The sequence below is a fragment of the Theropithecus gelada genome, chromosome 19 (genome assembly GCF_003255815.1).
Source record: "Theropithecus gelada isolate Dixy chromosome 19, Tgel_1.0, whole genome shotgun sequence".
NCBI lineage: Eukaryota > Metazoa > Chordata > Mammalia > Primates > Cercopithecidae > Theropithecus > Theropithecus gelada.
The window spans coordinates 20583575-20607129 of NC_037687.1; the positions used below are offsets into that span (position 1 = coordinate 20583575).

General features: G+C 38.0%; 1 protein-coding gene across 1 annotated transcript in view; it reads left to right on the forward strand.

The window, feature by feature from the left end:
• The window catches only part of LOC112612815 (zinc finger protein 208-like), a 152964-nt gene that overhangs the window by 12197 nt on the left and 117212 nt on the right, over positions 1-23555 (forward strand). Inside the window, 6 exon segments of the mRNA XM_025367745.1 lie at positions 15765-16201; positions 16283-16507; positions 16592-17582; positions 17705-17804; positions 17806-18236; positions 18239-18462. Coding sequence (XP_025223530.1) covers positions 15765-16201; positions 16283-16507; positions 16592-17582; positions 17705-17804; positions 17806-18236; positions 18239-18462 — 2408 coding nt within the window.

Genomic DNA, 23555 nt, shown 5'->3' on the forward strand with positions numbered 1-23555 from the left:
CTGTGTCTCAAAAAAAAAAAAAAAAAATTAAAAAGAATAAATTTTTTTTTTTTTTTGAGATGGAGTCTCACTCTGTTGCCCAGGCTGGAGTGCAGTGATGTGATCTCCACTCACTGCAAGCTCTGTCTCCTGGGTTCTTGCCATTCTGCTGCCTCAGCTGCTCGAGTAGCTGGGACTACAGGCACCAGCCACCATGCCTGGCTAATTTTTTTGTATTTTTTAGTAGAGACAAGGTTTCGCCATGTTAGCCAGGATGGTCTCGATCTCCTGACCTCATGATCCACCCGCCTTGGCCTCCCAAAGTGCTGGGATTACAGGTGTGAGCCACCATGCCTGGCCTAATAAAACTTTTTAAATTTCTATTGTATCCAATAGCTTGTTTTAAGTGTATAGAACAATAACATACGTTTATGTTAATTTTATATTTTGTTAATTTACTGAGTGTATTTATTAGTTTAAACAAATTTCAGTGTACTATGGTTTTTTATGTGTAAGATTATATATTCCTCAAACAGCAACTTTTTACTTATTTGTCTTCAGTTTCAATGGCTTAAAAAAAATTTTTTTTTTCATTATTCTGCCACATACTTCCAGTGCTATGTTAAAATAGAAGCATTGACAATGGGCACAATAGAGTTTACTATTGGTATCTGTGAATTTGAAACAGCAAACAACTCCTTAAGTTTTCATAAACTAATTTCAGGAGGTAGAGATCTTTTCTTGGGTCCCCAGGGTTCTGGGATACCCCCTGGGTTTGTAGTGGAGTGGGGTTGTAACTTGGTTGCAAGGCTGCTGGTTCTGCACTAGGGTCCACATTTCGTTGTCTTGTTGCAAGAGGCTTGGGTAGTTGTAATTCCCAATTTTTTTTTTTTTTTGAGACAGGAGTCTCGCTCTGTCACCTGGCTGGAATGCAATGGTATGATCTCAGCTCATCAAAACCTCTGCCTCCCTAGTTCAAGCGATTCTCCTGCCTCAGCCTCCTGAGTAGCTGGGATTACAGGTGCCTGCCAGCACTCCCAGCTAATTTTTTTGTGTTTTTAGTGGAGACTGGGTTTCACCATGTTGGCTAAGCTGGTCTCGAACTCCTGACCTCAGGTGATCCGCCCGCCTTGGCCTCCCAAAGTACTGGGATTACAGACATGAGCCACCGCGTCCAGCCACTCGTTTCTTGTAAATGCTTGTTAGAAGTTTCGCATCAGAATATTTTATTTATAATTATACTGCATATTCTCTGAAATTTTACTGCCAGTTATTCAAAATACCTGCCTTTGATGAGTATACACTTACAGTCAAACACTGTAGTCAGACAAATTCTTTCTTAATGGTACATTAATGTTGCATACCAAATTGTTTGAGTAAACATGTCTCTTATTGTTGTGCAGTTTCATATTAGTGGTGTTTTAGTGTAGGTTTCTTAATATCAGCTTATCATGGTTTTTGGTTGTTTTATGTATTACAATTTTAGTCAATTTGCAATTCTGTCTCTATACTTTATGTCGATGTGAGGTTTAATTAAAAGATAAATCAGCCATATGTCTGTCACAATCATATATGTGTGTTTATCTATAAATATGACCCCAATATTGGTTATGGCTTGTCTTATATATATTCTTTCTTTCTTTCTTTCTTTTTTTTTTTTTTTGAGGTGGAGTCTCGCTCTGTTGCCCAAGCTGGAGTGCAGTGGCGCAATCTCAGCTCACTGCAATCTCTGCCTCTCAGGTTCACATCATTCTCCTGCCTTAGCCTCCCAAGTAACTGGGACTACAGGCATTTGCAACCACATCTGGCTAATTTTTTGTATTTTTAGTAGAGAGGGGGTTTCACCATGTTAGCCAGGATGGTCTCGATCTCCTGACCTCGTGATCTGCCCGCCTCAGCCTCCCAAAGTGCTGGGATTACAGGCATGAGCCACTGCGCTCTGCCTCTTGTATATATTCTTTCTTAGCTGATTTTCAGTGGTGGTTTTATCTTGTCTAAGTGAGTAGTCATGTAAATATTTTCACCATTTCTTGTTTTCATGATTTGTTTAATCATGAATATGTATTTCCTTTGTGTAAGAGAAACACTTCTGTGATTCGAAGGTAATTTTTGAAAAGATTTATAATTCCTTGTTTTTTTCAGTTTTTTGGTTAGAAAATTAATTGGTGTAAAAACACATAAAATTTAGCATCTTAAATCTATTTAAGTGTACATTTCAGGGCCCAACATGTGGGTGGCTCACATGTGTAATTTCAGAAATTTGGGAGTCCAAAACAGGAAGATCACTTGAGCCCAAAAGTTTCAGACCAGCCTGGGCACCATATGAACCAGCCTGGGCAACATATGAAGATTCCCTCTTTACAAAAATTTTTAAAAAGTAGCCAGGCATGGTGGTGTGCACTGGTGGTCCCAGCTACTTGGGAGATTGAGAGGGGAGGATTACTTGAGCCTGGACAAGTTTGAGGCTGAAGTGACCCTTAATTGTGCCACTTCACTTCGGCTTGGGTGTCAGAGTGAGACCCTATCTCAAAAGGAAGCTATATATTTCAGGCATGTTAAGTATATTCACATAGTTACGCAAAAGACTTCTAAAAGTTTTACATCTTGTGAAACTAAAACCCAGTACCCATTAGGTAACCACAACGCATTTACCCTCTCCCCAGGCTTGACAAACACCCTTCCAATTTCTCTTTTTATAAGTGTGACTACTTAAGATATCTTATATAAGTGGAATCATACGGTATCCATCATTTCGTTTCTGACATATAGGTGACATTTGGAAAGTTTATCATAAAATGTGATAATGTCTTCTTTAAAACTGAGTAATATTTTATTGTATATATATATATGCAACACTTTTGATGTGTTTATAAATCAAGAGACATCTGAGTTGCTTTAGCCCTTTGGCTTTTGTGAATATGGGTACAATAAACATGGATGTTCTGATAGGTCTTCCAGGTCTTGTGTTTCATATTTTGACTATAAATTCATAAATGAGATTGCTGTATTTGATAATTCAATTTTTAATTATTTGAGAAACATAACATTTTAAAATAATGACTGTATCTTTGTTTTCTACTAACAATATAGGTTTCATTTTTATTGCATCATCAGCAGATTTGGTGTGCTTAAAAAATTTATAGTGGCCATTGTTATGGATGTGAGGCAATTTTGTTTTTCACTGTTATTTTCATGTGTTTCTGTACAAAGTAGAGAAATGTTCTGTGTCATTTCAAATGCTCTTTTTCTATATGTGTATCTTTTCTGATGAAAATTTTGTTCAATTGCTCATTTCTAAATCAATTTAGCATTATTCAGTTTTAAGAGTTGTTCATATATTATGAATATTAACTCCTATCACATATGATTTGCAAATATTTTCACCTATTTCCTAGAAGGCATTTTCCCTCAATTGAATTTTTTTTTTAATGTGCAGAAATTTTCAAGTATAGTGTAGTTACATTTTTCTGTTTTTTTCTTTGTAATTCATGCATTTAATATCATATCTAAGAAAATGGTGCCAAGACCCATATCATCTCGTTTTTTTAAGAGATTTGTTATTTTTTCATGTCTAAGTTTTTTTGGTTTTGTTTTTGTTTTTGAGATGGAGTTTCATTCTTGTTGCCCAGGCTGGAATGCAATGGCACGATCTCGGCTCATGGCAACTTCAGTCTTCCAGGTTCAAGCAATTCTCCTCCCTCAGCCTCCCAAGTAGCTGGGATTACAGGCAAGCACAACCATGCCCAACTAATTTTGTATTTTTAGTAGAGACTAAAAGTTGGTCTCTATGTTAGTCAGGCTGGTCTGGAACTTCTGACTTCGGGTGATCCACCCACCTTGGCCTCCCAAAGTGCTGGGATTACAGGCATGAGCCACCACGCCTGGCTGCATGTCTATGTATTTTTTTTGTAAACTTTTTGTATATAGTTTTAAAAAATGATGTAACTTTATTTCATCAGTGTTGATGTTGTTTGTAACATTTTTTGAGAAGATTATCTTTTCTCTATTGTGCGTTCATGGCAACTTTGCAAAAGATCATCTAATCATATACAGAAGGCTTCATTTCTGGGCTCTCTGTTCTTTCATCTTTTTATTTTTGTGTAAATATCACACTGTTTTTGTTATTGCAGCTTTTAATGTGTTTTGAAATCAGAAAGTATAATGTCTCTTTGTTCTTTTTTATGAGTGTTTTACGAGTTATAGTTTATAATCAAATTATAAAATGTTAAGCAGGCCGGGTGCGCTGGCTTACACCTGTGATCCCAACACTTTGGGAGGCTGAGGCAGGCAGATTGCCTGAGCTCAGGAGTTCACAACCAGCCTGGGCAGCAAAGTGAAACCCCGTCTCTACTAAAATACGAAAAATTAGTAGGGTGTGGTGGCGCGTGCCTGTAGTCCCACCTACTCGGAGGCTGAGGCAGAAGAATTGCTTGAACCCGGGATGCGGAGGTTGCAGTGAGCTGAGATTGCTCCACTGCACTCCAGCCTGGGTGACAGAGTGAGACTCCATTTCAAAAAAAAAGAAAAAGTTAATGTTTTTGCAATAAAACTGCACTATTGTAATTTTTTTTGTTTTGTTTTGTTTTTGTTTTTTTAAGACGGAGTCTGGCTCTGTCGCCCAGGCTGGAGTGCAGTGGCCGGATCTCAGCTCACTGCAAGCTCCGCCTCCTGGGCTTATGCCATTCTCCTGCTTCAGCTTCCCGAGTAGCTGGGACTACAGGCGCCCGCCACGTCGCCTGGCTAGTTTTTTTGTATTCTTTTTTTTAGTAGACACGGGGTTTCACCGTGTTAGCCAGGATGGTCTCGATCTCCTGACCTCGTGATCCGCCCATCTCAGCCTCCCAAAGTGCTGGGATTACAGGCTTTTTTTTTTTTTTGAGATGGAGTTTCGCTCTTTTGCCCAGGCTAGAGTGCGGTGGCTGAATCTCGGCTTACTGTATCCTCCGCCTTTTGGTTTCAAGCGATTCTCCTCCCTCAATCTCATATTGCATTATATCTGTAGATTACATTGAGCATTATGGACATCTTCAAAATATTTCAAATTTTGAACAAGAGCATGCTGAAGGGTGTGTCGTTTTATTTCTATATATTAGTACTTTTTTTTTTCTATTTTATACTACTGAGACCAGCTCAACTGGGGAGACCCCAACCCAGAGACGCTAGAGGAATTAAAGACACACACACAGAAATATAGAGGTGTGAAGTGGGAAATCAGGGGTCTCATAGCCTTCAGTCTCACCTGAACAGAGATTTACCCATGTATTTATTGACAGCAAGCCAGTCATTAGGTTTGTTTCTATAGATATTAGATTAACTAAAAGTATCCGTTATAGGAAATGAAGGAATGGGCTGAAATAAAGGGATGAGTTTGGCTAGTTATCTGCAGCAGGAGCATGTCCTTAAGGCACAGATTGCTCATGCTATTGTTTGTGGTTTAAGAATGCCTTTAACCGGTTTTCTGCCCTGGGCAGGCCAGGTGTTCCTTGCCCTCATTCTGGTAAACCCACAACCTTAGCGTGGGCATTATGGCCATCATGAACATGTCACAGTGCTGCAGAGATTTTGTTTATGGCCAGTTTTGGGGCCAGTTTATGGCCAGATTTTGGGGGGGCCTGTTCCCAACATGTCCCCCTTCTTTGATTTACAAATCGATAAAGGCAAAGGCAGCTTTGTCACGGTGAGCTACTTCTTGCAGGAGTCAGGATCCATAACTACAGACTATCAACACAGATCAAAAGCACAATCATTGAACTCACAGAGCTTCCGAGTGTTTTTGTCCATTTTAATGGGTTACTAGCTGCTAATCTGTCTGCAGCTCCTTTAAGCCCTGTAGTTCTTGGCAGTAAGGTCCAGGTGTGCCTGGGATGCTTTAAATATTTGTTCTTTTAATTTTGCAGTATTCAAAGATAAGTCTGTAGAGTGTCTTTCTGGATGCTTTTGTATTCTTTCCCAAACTTTGATCTTATTAAGAACTATTAATAGTTTCCACAAATCCTTGTGTTTAGCTCCTACAGTGGGCCATATAATTTGAGGTTGAGGTGCCACTATACCACCATGGTTCCAGATAATAGGAACTCTTGCTCTACTTCTTATCATTTCTACCATCTGACCTTTTGTTCAGATCAGCTGAACATAGTGTGGCCATGGCACACAGACTGAGAGGTGTAATTTAAGCTAAACATCCCCTTAGGGGACGAGTTAATAATGATTCCATAGGAATCGTTGTGCAGCACCTCTGCCCATTCTGCAATGCAATCTTTTTAAAGAAGTACGTTCATTTTTTCTGGTCAGGTTCTATTTTGTTTACAAATAGGTTTTTGAGGGCAGTATTCCTCAATTATAGGAGCAGATTTATTGTGGTAAATACTGAGATCAGAAAGCATGTGTAACTGCGTCATAGAGTGATTACATCCAGGCATTATTACCAGCCAAGATAGATAAATGTGCCCAATAAGTATAATTGTTCTCTGTGTCAGCCCTTGTTGAAGGAATACTCACAGCAATGGTGATAACTGCTATCATAGCTACCACTAAATTACTCATTGTGACTGGTTGTCCCACTTTACTCAGCTTTTCTTCTGCCATCTATGACAGCTTCTTGATCTGTCCCAAGGTGGGTGGCTGTGTTCAACGGGTGTTGCTTGTGACACTAGGGGTCTTCCTCAGCATCAGTCTCGACATGGCTGGAACCGGGGGGTCCTCAGGATCTTCCCAGAATCTCTTCCTCAGCATCTGGCTCCTGATAAAAGTTTCAGGTGTCTTGATGATATCCAAATTGGCTATTGATTTTGGCCTGGAGGAACAAAAGCATAACCTCTACCCCAAGTTATTATTTTACCTATTTCCCAACTTTTTGTTATCGGCTATCTCCACCAAATCAGTTCTGCTTCTGTCTTTGCAGCTGGTTTCTGTAGATGCTGTTCAGCTGCTGATAACATCTGGCCTTTGGGCAGGGTCAAAAAATTTAAAGTTAATAATGCTAGATTCAGTTGCATCTGTGGGGTTCCCTATTCTCTATTTTTCCCCCTCTGCTTCTGCAACTGCTGTGTTAGGGAAAGATTCATTCTTTACACTATGGCTTGTCCTTGAGAATTGTATGGGATACCAGTAATGTGTTTAATATTCCACATAGAGAAAAATGTAGCTGTAGCTTGGCTAGTGTAGCCTGGGGCATTATCTGTTTTAATAGAAGCTGGAATGCCCATCACCGCAAAGCACTGCAAAAGGTGATGTTTAACACAGGCAGAAGACTCTCCTGATTGGCATGTAGGCCAGACAAAATGACAAAAGGTGTCCACACATGTACATAAGCTGGTCTCCCAAATGAGGGAACATGTGTGACATCCATTTGCCAAAGAGAGTTTCCAATCCTCGAGGATTAACTCCTCCTGTAAAAGATGAGGAATGTACCATTTGGCAAGTTGGGCATTGCTGGATAATAACTTTAGCTTCTTTCCAGGTAATGCTGTATCTGCGTTTGAGAACAGAGGCATTAACATGGGTTAAATTGTGAAAGTGTCTAACATTAGATATTGCATTAGCAACTAGGCGATCAGCCATTTGATTCCCTTCAGTCAAAGGTCCTGGAAGAGGTGTATGAGCCCTAATGTTAGTGATGTAAAAAGGGTGCATTCTACTCCTAACTGCTGTTTGCATTTGGGTAAATAAAGTCATCAGTTGTTCATCTGTATGAAATCATAACTGAGCATTTTCAATTAACTGTGTAGAATGAACCATGTATGAAGAATCAGAAATCACATTAATAGGCATATCAAAAGCAATCAATACCTCAATTACCGCTACAAGCTCTGCTTTTTGAGCTGAAGTATAGGGCATCTGCAAAACTTTACTTTTTGAGCCAGAATAAGAAGCTTTACCATTACTAGACCCATCTGTAAAAACATTCTCAATACCTTCAATTGGTTTACATTTAGTTATTTTAGGGATAATCCAGTTAATTTCAAAAACTGAAACAATTTTGTTTTAGGAAAATGATTATCAACAATACCCACAAAGTCAGCTTAATGGGTTTGCCAAGTAAGACTGTTTATAAAAGCTTGCTGTATTTGTGCCTTCATGGGAGGGATAATAACTTTTCCAGGATCATATCCATGTAATTTAACAATCCAAGTTCTCCCAATCTCTATCATAGTAGTGATTTGATCTAAATAAGGAGTTACAGTCCATGAATTAGTATGTGGAAGAAAAAGCCACTCTACTAAGTCCTGTTCTTGGACAATAACACCAGTAGGTGAATGCTGAGTTGAAAAAATCAGCAAATCTAGAGTCTTCTCCGGATCTATTCTATTATTTTGAGCTTTATGAACTTGCTTCTCAATTAGTTGTAACTCTCCCTCAGCCTGACCTTTGTTAATTGACGAGGGCTAGTGAGACTAGGCTTTCCTCTAAGGATAGAAAACAGATTACTCATGGCATAGGTAGGAATGCCTAGAGCAGGTCATATCCAATTAATGTCCCCTGGTAATTTTTTTGAAAGTCATTTAATGTTTTCAATTGATCCCTACGTATGGTTAGTTTCTGTGGCACAATGGTAGTGTCATTTACTGAGGTCCCCAAGTAGGAGTAGGGAGTAGTAGTATGAATTTTGTCAGGAGCTATAATTAAACCAGCACAAGAAATCAAATTTTGCAAGTGATTGTAACATTGGAGTAATATTTCTCAAGTAGGGGCAGCACAAAGTATATCATCCATATAATGAATACTGTAACACTGAAAATTTTTTATGAGTAGGTTCAATTACTTGCCCTACATATGTCTGGCAAATGGTTGGACTGTTTAACATCACCTTGTGGCAACACCTTCCAATGAAAACGCTTAACAGGCTGCAGGTTGTTTACTGCAGGAATTGTAAATGCAAACCGTTCACAGTCTTGCTCAGCTAAAGGGATAGTAAAGAAGCAGTCTTTTAAATCTATGACTATTAAAGGCCAAATTTTGGAATTATAGCAAGAGAAGGCAATCCTGGCTGTAATGCTCCCATAGGTTATATAACTGAATTGATGGCTCTTAAGTCAGTTGACATTCTCCATTTACCTGATTTTTTCTTAATTACGAAAACTGGAGAATTCCAAGGGGAAAATGTTGGAGCTATGTGCCCATTTTCTAATTGTTTGGTAACTAATTTCTCTAAAGCTTCCAGTTTCTCTTTACTTAGCGGCCATTGTTCTATCCAAATTGGCTTATCTGGTAAACATTTTAAAGGTATAGGTTCTGGAGGCTTAACAATGGCTACCATCAAAAATGATATCCTAATCTTTGGTGGGAACTTTGTCTTTCTGCTTGAAGTGGTTTTTCCAAACCTTGCAAAATTTTTTTCTAGGCCCATACCAGGGACATACCCCATTTCATGCATTGTATGTTGACTTTGAGGGCTATATAATTGTTCCAGAATTAGAACTTGTGCTCCCCATTGTTGTAATAAATCTCTTCCCCATAAATTGAAATGTCCCCTCCTGTATCTACCAAACCTTTGCATTTCTTTCCCTGAATAGTTATTTCACAGGTAGGATGTTTATCAGTAATTTGATTTACCCAATAAGCTGCTTTGCCTTGTTTATTTGTGCTTCCAAATCCTCCTGTTCATTTAATTTTGCTTTTTCCCGTTTTCACATACGGCACAATCAGGAGCAGTGTTATGCGCTCTCCTGGCTGTGCTTTCTGGGGGACAGAAGTAGATATAACAATTTGAATTTCCCCGTTGTAATCTGAATCAATGACTCCTGTATGTATTTGTACCCCTTTTAAACCTGTATATATTTGTACCCCTTTTAAACTAGACCTTCCTAGAAGTAATGCTATTGTCCCCGCTGGCAAAGGTCCACAGACTGCTGCTGTTGGGAGCTTTTGCAGGGGTTCCCCAGGCAGAAGGCTCACAGCTTTTGTGCAGCATAAATCTACTGCAGCAATACCAGCTGTGGCGGGGGACAGACAATGTACAGGGATGAGGGAATGGCCCGAGTTGGAAATGCCCCAGTTTTTAATGGGGCCTGTGATGGGCCCCTCATGGCATTTCCCAAAATCTGGTTCCCATCTTTATCAAACTTAGAGTGACAATGATTAACCCAATGTTTTCCTTTTTTAGATTTTGGACATATTTCAGGATCAGCAGTTTCCTTTTTTCCCCTATCTGGCGGCCTGACTCGCTGATTTTTTCTACATTCTTTTTTAGTATGACCATGCTTCCCACAGTTAAAACAAGCTCCAGGAAATGGAGTATTTCCTTTATCCACTCTCAGCCCTGCCACTGTGTGTGCTAGCAGAGTGGCCTTATGCAGATTACTTCTGATACCATCACAGGCCTTGATATAATCAACTAAATGTGCTTTCCCTCTGATAGGTCGCACAGCAGCCTGGCAATCGGGATTAGCATTGTTGAAAAGTCATATCTGCAATACTATATCATGAGCCGCCAAATCTGCAATCACCTTTTTAAGAGACTCCTGTAACTAAGCTATAAAATCCATGTATGTTTCTTTTGGTCCCTGTTTAACAGCACTAAAGGAAGCGTATTTTTCTCCACATGAAGTGATTTTTTTCCTAAGCTCTAATACACACTCCTCTAAGCTGTTCTATGGCGCCATCCTGCATGACCACTTGTGCATCTAAACCAACCCAGCCATCAAACCCCAAAAGTTGGTCTGCAGTTATATTAACTTGAGGTTGGGCCTGGGCATTGTGAGCAGCCTGAATGGAAGCTTCATCTGCCCACCAAGTTTTAAATTGTAAGAACTGAGCAGGAGTTAGAAAATCTGGAGTAAGAGTATCCCAGTTAGTAGGAATCATCCGACTGGAAACAGCAATATTCTTTAACGGTCCCATTACAAAAGGAGAACCTGGTCCATACTGATTAATAGCTTGTTTAAACTCCAGAGTATTTTAAAAGGAAAAGGCTCAAATGTAGCTATATTTCCCTGTTGACCTGAGGGGTGTATTCTAACAAGGAACTGCCAAGCCTCTCTATCACCCTCTCGTCTAGCTTGCTGAATTCCTGCCTGAAGAGAATTAAGAGTGGTGGCTCAAGGCACTGCTCGAACAGTTACTATGGCAACTAGTTTTTGCCCAGTGTCCTCCAGAAAAGAAAGATCTGGAGGGTCAGGCCACTCTTTTTCTTCAAAATAATAAATGAGGAGGTGCAGAAGGGTAGGGATGAACCTCTCCCTCCTGTGCCACTTTAGCTGGCAAATAAACCTGGTGTATAACCTCTTCTGTTACTTCGTTATACTCTCCTTCCTCCTCATTATCAGTGTGGAAAAGTTAGAAGGAGGAAGGAACCAGGGCCCACACTTGTCCCATTGTTACCTTGATGCTTCCAAGCTCCCCTTCTTAGTCACCATGGGAATTGTTTTAAGAGTACTTGGGTGTCATCCAGCTTAGTTCCACATTCTCCAGTCGTTGCTCCAGTGACCCTTCAACCTGGATTCGAGCCCCCATGATGGACGCAACTTACTGAGACTACCTCTGTTGGGGAGACCCTAACCCAGTAGCGCTAGAGGAATTAAAGACACACAGAAATATAGAGGTGTGAAGTGGAAATCACAGGCCTCAGCCTTCAGAGCTGAGAGTCCCAAACAGAGATTTACCTACATATTTATTAAAAGCAAGCCAGTCATTAGAATTGTTTCTATAGATATTAGATTAACTAAAAGTATCCCTTATGGGAAATGAAGGGATGGGCTGAAATAAAGAGATGGGTTAGGCTAGTTATCTGCAGCAGGAGCATGTCCTTAAGGCACAGATCGCTCATGCTATTGTTTCTGGTTTAAGAATGCCTTTAAGCGGTTTTCCACCCTGGGTGGGCCAGGTGTTCCTTGCCCTCATTCTGGTAAACCCACAACCTCCCAACTTGGGCGTTATGGCCATCATGAATATGTCACAGTGCTGCAGAGATTTTGTTTATGGCCAGTTTATGGCCAGATTTTGGGGGGCCTGTTCCCAACATGTAAGTTTAGTGTTTTGCTGAGTTCTCTGAGTAGCCTATCAAATTATTGAACTTGAGGAGGAAGATGTGGAAGACCTTGGCTTGTTAGCAGTAGTTCAGAAATAAAGATGGTTATCCAGAGCCATGTGACTGGCATCTGCAGTTGGGACAGTGTTGTGGGACTGAGTCCTGAACTTGTGGATTCTGTGTTGACTCTGGGTGGTGTCAGAATTGAGTTGTTGGACAGCCAGTTGGTGTTGGATAATTGATTGGTGTTCAGCAAACTACAACTTTTTTTGTCAGACGAGAGCTACCACAGGGGCCTTGTGTTTGGGTTCTCTAGAAGGACAAAACTAATAGGATGGATATATATGTACAAAGGGGAGTTCATTTAGTATTAACTCACATGATCACAAGGTCCCACTATAGGCCGTCTGCAAGCTGAGGAGCAAAAAGAGCCAGTCTGAGTCCCAAAACTGAAGAACTTGGGGTGCAATGTTTGAGGGAAGGAAGCATCCAGCCCAGGAGAAAGATGAAGGCTGGGAAGCTAGGCCAATGTAACCTTTTCATGTTTTCCTGCCTGCTTTTATATCCTGGTTGTGCTGGTAGCTGATTAGATGGTGCCCACCCAGATTAAGGGTGGGTCTGCCTTTCCCAACCCACTGACTCAAATGTTAATCTCCCTTGGCAACACCCTCAAAGACACATCCAGGATCAATACTTTTCATCCTTCAATCAAGTTGACATTCAGTATTAACTATCACAGGCCTGGGCTGGAGGGAGACTTCAGGTGTCTGAGGGAAGTGAAGCTTTTGTTCTGCACACAGGCTGTCACACTGTACATTGTCCTGTTATTCTTGGTCTCCTAGGGAGAGAGGGAAAAGAGAGTAAAAATATTCTGAGAACTTATTTCCTCTCCCCACTTTGGTGCCCACATGATTGTGACCCACTCTTGACCATACCCACTAAAAATTGACATGGCCACTCCTCTCCCAGGGCAAAGTTTTACCCTCCGGAATTGTGCCCACAACAGCTTTGCCCCTAGAGTTTTCGGCCAAGAATATACACAGGTGCTTAGAAGACTTCTGGCTTATCTCAACCCCAGACACTGAATGTGTAGCAGGAACTTGTCTCCTTTACCAACACAGGCTTCTGTACTACGTGATCATAATCTCTTCTGCCTGTACAGATACAAAGTTTTCTGAAACAAAGAGACTTACTAATGTTTATTGTTCTATTTGATTCTTGTATCTTTGTCCCACATTTTCTCTTTGTGTCTTTATTTTTATTTTGATATGCTTTTACTTCTTTCTTATTTTGCTTTGTGTATCTATATAGATGTATTTTTTGTGCTAAGAAATTTGTTTTTGTGTATGTGCATATCTTTCCCAGAAAATAATGTGTTTTAATACGATTTTATTTTGTTTTGTTGAGTCTTGTTATTTTCATTGGAAGCAACTGCTTTCAGCACCTTTTATATGTAAGACAGTGCCAATATACTTCTTTAGAATTTGGTTAGTTTTGAAGGTTTTTTTTCTTTTTATTTTGCAGGACAGACTTGGTGATGGTATTATAAATACTTGATAGTTAATTTTTTTCAGAACTTTAACTATTTCACACAGTCTCCTTCTGGCCTGCAAAATTTTTGTTGAGAATCCACTGGCTATCTCATAAGAGTATTGTTGCAAATAACACTTTTTTTTTTTTTTTTTTGAGACGAAGTTTCACTCTTGTTGCCCAGGCTAAGTGCAATGGTGCAATCTCAGCTCACTGCAACCCCTGCCTCCTTGGTTCAGGCAATTCTCCAGCCTCAGCCTCCCGCGTAGCTGGGATTACAGGCAGGCATCATCACACCCAGCTAAGTTTGTGTTTTTAGTACAGACGGGTTCCCCCATGTTGGTCAGGCTGGTCTTGAACTCCCAAACTCAGGTGATCGGCATACCTCCGCCTCCCAAAGTGCTGGGATTACAGGCATGAGCCTCTGCACCCAGCCAACACATCACTTTTATCTTGTAGCTCCCAAGATTCCCTTTTCTGTGACTTTTACAATTGTACTTACATATGTGTTTGATATAAATATCTTTGCTTGTGTCCCAGTTTGTTTGTTGAGCTTTTTTATTTTTACATCATTTTTCAAGATTTTTCAGTTTTGTTATATTTTTTACCTCCATAATTTGTTTTTCTAATATTTTAAATATTTTTTTCTTATTTCCAGTTTTCTGATTTTCTATAGTTCTCTGTGCTCATATTTCACTCATTGAGTATTACTCAGTTTATTTCATTTTTTATTGTTTCTTCCTCAAAATTTTATTTTATCTATTTTTTGATACAGAGTTTTGCTCTTCTTGTCCAGGCTAGGGTGCAATGGCATGATCTCCACCCACCACAACTTCTACCTCCCAGGTTCAAGCAATTCTCCTGCCTCAGACTCTCGAGTAGATGGGATTTCTGGTGCCTGCCACCATGCCAGACTAATTTTGTATTTTTAGTAGAGACAGGGTTTCTCCATGTTGGTCAGGCTGGTGTCAAACTCTTGACTTCAGGTGATCCGCCCACCTCAGCCTCCTACAGTGCTGGGATTACAGGTGTGAGCTACTGCACCTGGCCACATTGTAATCTTTTATCAAAATTTGAACATTAAAAAGTTACCTGTCACAATCTTTGTAATATGGCTTTCTCCTGGCATACTTTGAACAATTGTCTGAGTTAGAGATTCTGAGAATCTCTCAAGATCATGTTCTTTCAGTCTGTCTTGTCTGAAATTTTGTGTTTATTTTTTAGTTAAAGGAAATTATTCGTCTTTTTTTTGAAGTGGAGTCTCAGTCTGTCACCAGGCAGGAGTGCAGTGGTGTGATCTCGGTTCACTGCAACCTCTGCCTCCCAGATTCAAGTGATTCTTCTGCCACAGCCTCCTGAATAGCTAGGACTACAGATAAGTGCCACCATGCCCAGCTAATTTTTGTATTTTTAGTAGAGATGGGGTTTCACCATGTCGGCCAGCATAGTCTCAATCTCTTGACCTCGTGATCCACCCGCCTAGGCCTCCCAAAGTGCTGGGATTATGTGCGTGAGCCACAGTGCCTGACCCCTAGTCATCTTTTTTCTTAATACTCAGTAATCACTTGCTACACCTGTTTTCTTTCTGTGGTACTGCAGTGTCTCTACTGCTGTAACATTTACCTTTGGTCTCAGCATACTCAAACTGTCATTCCAAAGTAAAGCACCATTTCTTTTTGCACTATGTATCATAGGAGACAGAAACCAGTGTCTGGAAAAGCCCAGACAAGGAAGTAATAAAGAAGTTTGAGCCAGCATTTTACTTGTCTTTTTTTTAAAAAAATCAAAAGTTGGCAATTTACCTCTTTTTTCTTTTTTTCTTTTCTTTTTTCTTTTTTTTTTTTTTTTGAGATTTATTCTCGCTTTGTTCCCCAGGCTGGAGTGCAATGGTGCGATCTTGGTTCACTGGTACCTTAGCCTCCCAAGTAGCTGAGATTACAGGTTGAGCCACTGCATCTGGCTGGCAATTTACTTCTAAAGGCATTATGTTATATTGGGGACCTGGAATAGCCATGTTGGCTGAATGTAACAAACTTTAGCTCTTCCCTTCTGTGTCACTTTGTGCTCACCTGGGGTGCTTCAAACACTTAACTCATTTATAATTTTTTCTCAGATGTATTCTGGTTAGTATGTTTTTGTCACATACATATGTCTATAAAGAATTAGAGCCTTTGGTATTTTGCTATGCTATCTTGTTTATATAGTTTGTATAATATTATAGGTTAGATTTGTAATCTATGTTTATCTGAGTCTAGTAAGTGGAGTAATTTGATATTTTTATTTCTTTCAGTTATATGTTCTCATTTTGCTGAAGACCTTTGCCCAGGGCCAGGCATTAAAGATTCTTTTCAAAAAGTGATACTGAGAGAATATGTAAAATGTGGACACAAGGATTTACAGTTAAGAAAAGGCTGTAAAAGTGTGAATGAGTGTAATGTGCACAAAGAAGGTTATAATGAACTAAACCTGTGTTTGACAACTACCCAGAGAAAAATACTTCAATGTGATAAATATGTGAAAGTCTTCCACAAATTTTTAAATTCAAATAGACATAACACAAAACATACTAGAAAGAAACCTTTCAAATGTAAAAAATGTGGCAAATCATTTTGCCTGCTTTTACACCTACGTCAGCATAAAAGAATTCATATTAAAGAGAATTCTTACCAATGTGAAGAATGTGGCAAAGCGTTTATCTGGTTCTCAACCCTTACTAGACACAGGCGGGTTCATACTGGAAAGAAATCCTACAAATACGAAGAATGTGGCAAAGCTTTTAACCAGGACTCAAACCTTTCTACACATAAGAGAATTCATACTGGACAGAAATCCTACAAATGTGAAGAATGTGGCACAGCTTTCTACCAATTCTCACACCTTACTAGGCATAAGTTAATTCATACTGGAGAGAAACCCTACAAATGTGAAGAATGTGGCAAAGCTTTTAACCGATCTTCAACCCTTACTAGACATAAGATAATTCATACTGGAGAAAAACCCTATAAATGTGAAGAATGTGGCAAAGCCTTTAGTGTTTTCTCAACCCTTACTAAACATAAGATAATTCACACTGAAGAGAAACCCCACAGATGTGAAGAATATGGCAAAGCTTATAAGGAGTCCTCACACCTTACTACACATAAAAGAATTAATACTGGAGAGAAACCATACAAATGTGAAGAATGTGGCAAAACCTTTAGTATATTCTCAATCCTTACTAAACATAAGATAATTCATACAGAAGAGAAACCCTACAAATGTGAAGAATGTGGCAAAGCTTTTAAACGATCTTCAACCCTTACTAACCATAAGATAATTCATACTGAAGAGAAACCCTACAAATGTGAAGAATGTGGTAAAGCTTTTAAACAATCTTCAACCCTTACTATACATAAAATAATTCATACTGGAGAAAAACCCTACAAATGTGAAGAATGTGGCAAAGCTTTTAAGCGATCTTCAACCCTTGCTATACATAAAATAATTCATACTGGAGAAAAACCCTACAAATGTGAAGAATGTGGCAAAGCTTTTAATCGGTCCTCACACCTTACTACACATAAGAGAATTCATACTGGACAGAAACCCTACAAATGTAAAGAATGTGGCAAATCCTTTAGTGAATTCTCAACGCTTACTAAACATAAGATAATTCATACTGAAGAGAAGCCCTACAAATGTGAAGAATGTGGCAAAGCTTTTAACCGATCTTCAGTCCTTAGTATACATAAGAAAACTCATACTGGAGAAAAACCCTACAAATGTGAAGAATGTGGCAAAGCTTTTAAGCAGTCCTCACACCTCGCTGGGCATAAGCATGTTCATGGTGGACAGAAACCCTACAAATGTGAATCATGTGGCAAAGCCTTTAGTATATTCTCAACCCTTACTAAACATAAGATAATTCATACTGAAGAGAAACCCTACAAATGTGAAGAATGTGGCAAAACTTTCTACCGATTCTCAAACCTTAATACGCATAAGATAATTCATACTGGAAAGAAACCCTGCAAATGTGAAGAATGTGGCAAAGCTTTCAACCATTCCTCAAACCTTACTAAACATAAGCTAATTCATACTGGAGACAAACCCTACAAATGTGAACAATGTGGCAAAGCTTTTAGGCGGTCTTCACATCTTAGTAGACATAAGATAATTCATATTGGAATTCATACTGAAGAGATTCTACAAATGTGAAGAATGTGGCAAAAGCCTCTTCCCTTACTAAAGAATGTGGCAAAGCTTTTAATCAGAACTTCACCCTTACTACACATAAGATAATTCATGCTGGAGAGAAACCCTACAAATGTGAAGAATGTGGCAAAGATTTCTATTGATTCTTATACCTTACTAAATATAATTCATATTGGAGAGAAATTCTACAGATGTGAAGAATGTGGCAAAGGCTTTAATTAGTTCTCATCCCTTACTAAACATAAGAGAACTCATACCATAGAGAAATCCTACAAATGTGAAGAATGTGACAAAGCTTTTAACCACTTCTCAACCCCGCCTACGTATAAGATAATTCATGCTGGAAGGAAACCCTACAAATATGAAGAATGTCTCAAAGCTTTTTACTGATTCTTATACCTTACTAAACATAAAATAATTCATAAAGGAGAGAAATTATACAAATGTGAAGAATGTGGCAAAGCTTTTAACAAATCCTCGTCCATTACTAAACATAAGATAATTCATACTAGAGAGAAAACCTACAAACGTGAGGAATGTGGCAAAGCCTTTAGCTTGTCCAACTTACTGCACATAAGATAGTTTATACTTGAGAGAAGCCCTACAAATGTGAAAAATGTGGCAAACCTTTTAACCAATCCTCAATGCTTGTTACACATTAGATAATTCATGCTGGAGAAAAACCGTACAAATGTGAAAAATGTGGCAAAGCTTTTAACCAATTTTCAAACCTTACTAAACATAAGATAACTAATACTGGAGAAAAATCTTAGAAATGTGAAGAATGTGGTAAAGCCTTTATCCAGTCCTCAACTCCTACTAAACATAATTAATGATGGAGAGAAACCGTACAACTGTGAAGAATGTGGCAAAGCTTTTAACAAGTCCTCAAACCTTATTGAACAAAATAATTCATACAGGAGAGAAACCCTACAAAAGTGAAGAATGTGACAAAGCCTTTAACCAGTCGTCAAGTTTTACTAAACATAAGAAAATTCATACTGGAGAGAAACCCTATGATTGTGAAAAATATGGCAAAGGTTTTAACTAGTTCTCAGTTCTTAACACACATGAGATAATTCATACTGGAGAGAAACTCTACAAACAAGAAAGATGTGGCAATGCTTCTGACAACACCTCAAACTTTTCTAACCATAAAAGAAATCATATTAGTGAGAAATCCTAGAAATGTGGAGAATGTAACAAAGTATTTAAATGGTTGTCACACTTGATTATAGGTAATATACTGGAAAAAATTTCTACAAGTGAGAACAATGTGGCAAAGTTTTTAACTAATACATCTTATTGCACAGAAAATCATTTATATTTGAGAAAAATTGTACAAATATAGACTGTGAAAAAGACATCAGTATCTGCTCACATCTTAACACCAGAGAGTTCAGGCTTAATAAAAGCATGATAAGTGCAATTACTGTCAAAAGATCTTTCAGAAAATATCCTTTAAAGTGAAGGAGAATATATTAAAGATGAACATTACAAACATAAAGAAGGTTGTAGTACTTTTACTTGTATCGGATCTTATTGTCCACATTTTGTACTAGAGAAAAACTCTGAAGGGGTTGCTCAAACTTTATTCAACATCAGGGAATTTATATTGGAGAATTGTCTTGCAAATGTAATAAATTTGGGAAAGACTTTTTCAAAAACTACAGCTTAGAAAACACCAGAGTTTATACTAAAATATATTTTCAAAGATGTAGTAAAAATAAAAAAATTCAATCCAAATTTAAGTCTATGTAAATACCAGAATTTATAGTAGAAATATATGAGGAACTGACACTTTGAATATTCTAAATCAGAGTTCTGAGTATATAAAATAATCTAAAGTCGGTAGAAAAATTATTTGTATATAGTGTTAGGAGTAAAAGATTTGCAGAGTAATAACTATATTCAGATCATGCATTCTTGAAAAAATTACAGATTTTTTGAAAAGCAAATGATGTAACTCTTTATTTTCTGCTGTTTCTTCATTCTTATTGACTTGTGAAAACATGTCATCATTTGTTGCCGCATCAGAGGTATGAGAGATTCTTTTTCATTAGGTGGGCATTATTTATTATCTTTTTTATGGATGAGTAAGAGTATTAAAATGTAAGATGTATGATGAAAATCTAAGTGGAGAGGTTCTTTGTGGTTAACTTATACTATTGAGTGACGCACAAGTACGGTGTTAAGAGTAATATTCTTTTGCATTATGAGAAAACTAGTAGTATATTTGTATGTTGTACTAATTGTGCTTTTATGTAATAAAATGCAGTACATTTTAAAATTTTTAAATTATGTGTAAATGTAACTGTTTCAACATTTTTAACATGGTAAATATTGTGCATTCAATGAAGTGTTATTATGCCAAAAAGGTTAACCTTTTCCACCTTACCAAAAGGCATAGGTAAAAGATGGTAGTAGTATACTATTTGGTAATATAATGGACTAACATCTGTAGTCATCTCTTTTGCCAGTGGCTTCAAACTGCAAATAAGTTAAAGAATATTGTTCTTATAGGTTAAATTTTTATTCTTATTTTAATCATTTAAATTTATTTTTCTTAATTTTTGTGGGTACATGAGTGTATATACTTATGCCATATATGGCATATTTTGATACACAAATACAATATATAATAATCACATTGGGATACATGTGGTATCTATCACCTCTAGCACTTATTCCTTTGTATTACAAACAACCCAATTCTACACTTTTACTTATTTTAAAATGTACAATTATGGCCAGGTGCAGTGGCTCACGCCTGTAATCCCAGCACTTTGGGAGGCCGAGATGGGTGGATCACTGGGTCAGGAGTTCGAGACCAGCCTGACCAACATAGTGAAACTCTGTCTCTGCTAAAAGTACAAACAATTAGCTGGGCGTGGTGGCAGGCACCTGTAATCCCAGCTACTTAGGAGGCTGAGGCAGGAGAATCACTGGAACCTGAAAGGTGGAGGTTGCAGTGAGCTGAGATCGCACCACTGTACTCCAGCCTAGGTGACAGTGTGAGGCTCTGTCTCAAGGAAAAAAAAAAAAAAAAAAAAAAAAAAAAAAATATATCCCAGCTAATTGTTTGTACTNGAGGCCCAGGCAAATGAATCACCTGAGCTTAGGAGTTTGAGATGGCCAGGAACCTGGGAGGTGGAGGTTGCAGTGATCTGAGATCATGCCACTGCACTCCAGCCCTGGCAACGCTACAAGACTTCATTTCAAGAAAAAAAAAGAAAAAAAATAAACAGTTAAATTATAATTGACTACCAGGTTATTTTTATGGTTATAATAGAAATCATATGCAAGTATAAATAAAATACATTTCTGAGTCCTGAGTAGATATCTTAAAATTTTATACATATATATATTTGAACATGTGTCCTGTCTGCCTGCAAACACACACAAACTTTAGTTTGGGTTAAATATACATCACTCTAAAAGATAAACTTTAGGTGTAAGGAAATTATAAAGTAAGTGAGTGTGTGTGAGTAGAAGTTTGTACTTATTTTCAGAAGAAGTATTGGGGAAAAAATTATTTTAACAAGGTGACTAGTATAAAACCAAAAGCCTCAAAAATGCTGCAAGCAAATGTATTCTCTGCTTTGTATTGAATTTATTACTATAGTTATTGTGTATGACAGTGTTTCTTAATTTTCATTTTGAAATAGTTAATGCATAGAAATGCTACTGTCCTGTTGCTTTTGTATTTTGAAAGTTTAATAATTTTTAAAGTAAAATCTTAGGCTTTTCTTATTTATTTATTTATTTATTTATTTATTTATTTATTTGAGATTGAGTCTCACTCTTGTCACTCAGGCTGGAGTGCAGTGGCATGATCTTGGCTCACTGCAACCTCTACTTCTCAGGTTCAAGCAATCTTCCTGCCTCAGCCTCACGACTAGTTGGGATTACAGGTATTGTGCCACCAGGCCTGGATAATATTTTACTTTTTTTTTTTTTTTTTTTTTGTATTTTTAGTTGAGACTGGGTTTCACCATGTTGGCCAGACTGGTCTCAATCTCCTGACCTCAGGTGATCCGCCTGCCTCAGCCTCCCAAAGTAGTGGGATTATAGGCGTGAGCATGGTGCCCAGTCCCAGTCAGTCTTACTTAGGTTTTTCTATACTTCAGATTATGTGTAGGGATAAAAGATAATTATACAGGAACAATTAACTTCCTTTTGTCCTATCTGAATGCTTTTGATTTTATTTCCTAATTCCTTTTTCTTGGATTTGTACTATGTTTAGCAAGACTGACTTTAGTAAGGATGAGTGGGCATCCTTGTCTTACACTAGCTTTTAGAGTAAAATCTTGCAACTTATCCCTGTTTAATATGTTGTTAGCTGTGTATTTTTTGCTGATATATGGCATTTATTGGCGGAGGTACCAATAATTTGATCTATAACTACTTCAGAGATTATCAAAAGGGAATGTCAAATTTTGTCAAACTTCCATTGTGCATCAATTCTTTTGTACTCTGCATCTATTTTGATGTTAGAGATGTGAAATCACAACAATTTTACATATATACAAAAAATAATCAGACTACTATGAACATCTCTATGCACGCAAACTAGAATATTTGGAGAAAATGAATAAACTCCTGAATACACAAAACTTTCCAAGATTTAACCAGGAAGAAACAGAAAACTTGAACAGGGCAAAAATGTATAAAACATATGATGAAATTAATTAGTAATAAAAAATCTACCAACTGTAAAAGCCCTGGATTATGTAAAATCACAGCCAAATTTTACCACATATACAAAGATGAGCTTGTACTACTACTGAGTGTACTCCAAGAAATCAAGGTGGGATTCCATCCTAACTCATTTTATAACATCAATATTATCTTAATTCCAAAATATAGTGAAGGCACAACAGAAAAAGGAAACTACAGGCCAATATTTTTGGTAAACATTGAAACAAAAATCCTCCATGAAATACGAGCAATCTGAGTTCATAAGCAAATCACAATGTTGTTAGAATAAATTAAGACAAGAATATCCAGTCTAACACTCCTATTCAACATAATTCTAGAAGTCCTAGTCACAGCTATCCAACAAAGTTAAGAAATTAAAAGCATCTAAATAGAATAAAAGAAAGTTAAATTATCTTCACTGATAATAATTCTCTACCTCCCAGTTTTGCAGGACGCAGAGGACTAGAGACCGGTATGGGTGAATACAGGAGGATATTTATTTTAAGGTAGGCACCAGCTCAGTGGATTCACATCCAAACGTACAAAGCAAAGACTGAGCTCAAAGACTGAAAAAACTTACAGAAGCAAAACAAAGGCAGTTAATTATATCATGACAGGTCACATAATTTATAGCATAACTGATGACTTGGCATAACTTGTGGCCTGGCTTAGCTGGTGGCCTTGGAGCTGCGTTGAAAGAAAAAACAAAAACTGGCTAATAGAGACATTTGTTCATATCCTTCACCCTTGCTTTGGAGGGGACTGTCTGGAGCCTATTTCTTTGGTTTTGCCTTCTTGAACAAGGTTATTTTCTAATTGTCCTTGAAGTGAGCTTGCTAGGCAGAGGAAAACTTCTCTTTTTAACCCTTGCCTTGCCACATTCTGGGCTTTGGCTTTTACTTTTCTTGGAGTTAATGCAGTACTTACTATTTTAAATTTCTGCCTCAGTTTCTCCCCTTTGATGCTTTTTATAAACAAAATTTTAATAGAAAGCGTCACTACTACATGATTCCTTATGAGAGAGCAGGTTTTCTTCTTTAGGAACAGGCTGATATTTATGCAGAGCCGTTAAGTGAGTGGTAGTTTGCCTAGCTACAATTGTCTCTATAGTGATTGAATGCTCCTAATAAGGAAGGGTAAAAGGCAAGGAACTATCAAACAACCTCCTAGCATGGCTAGAACTACT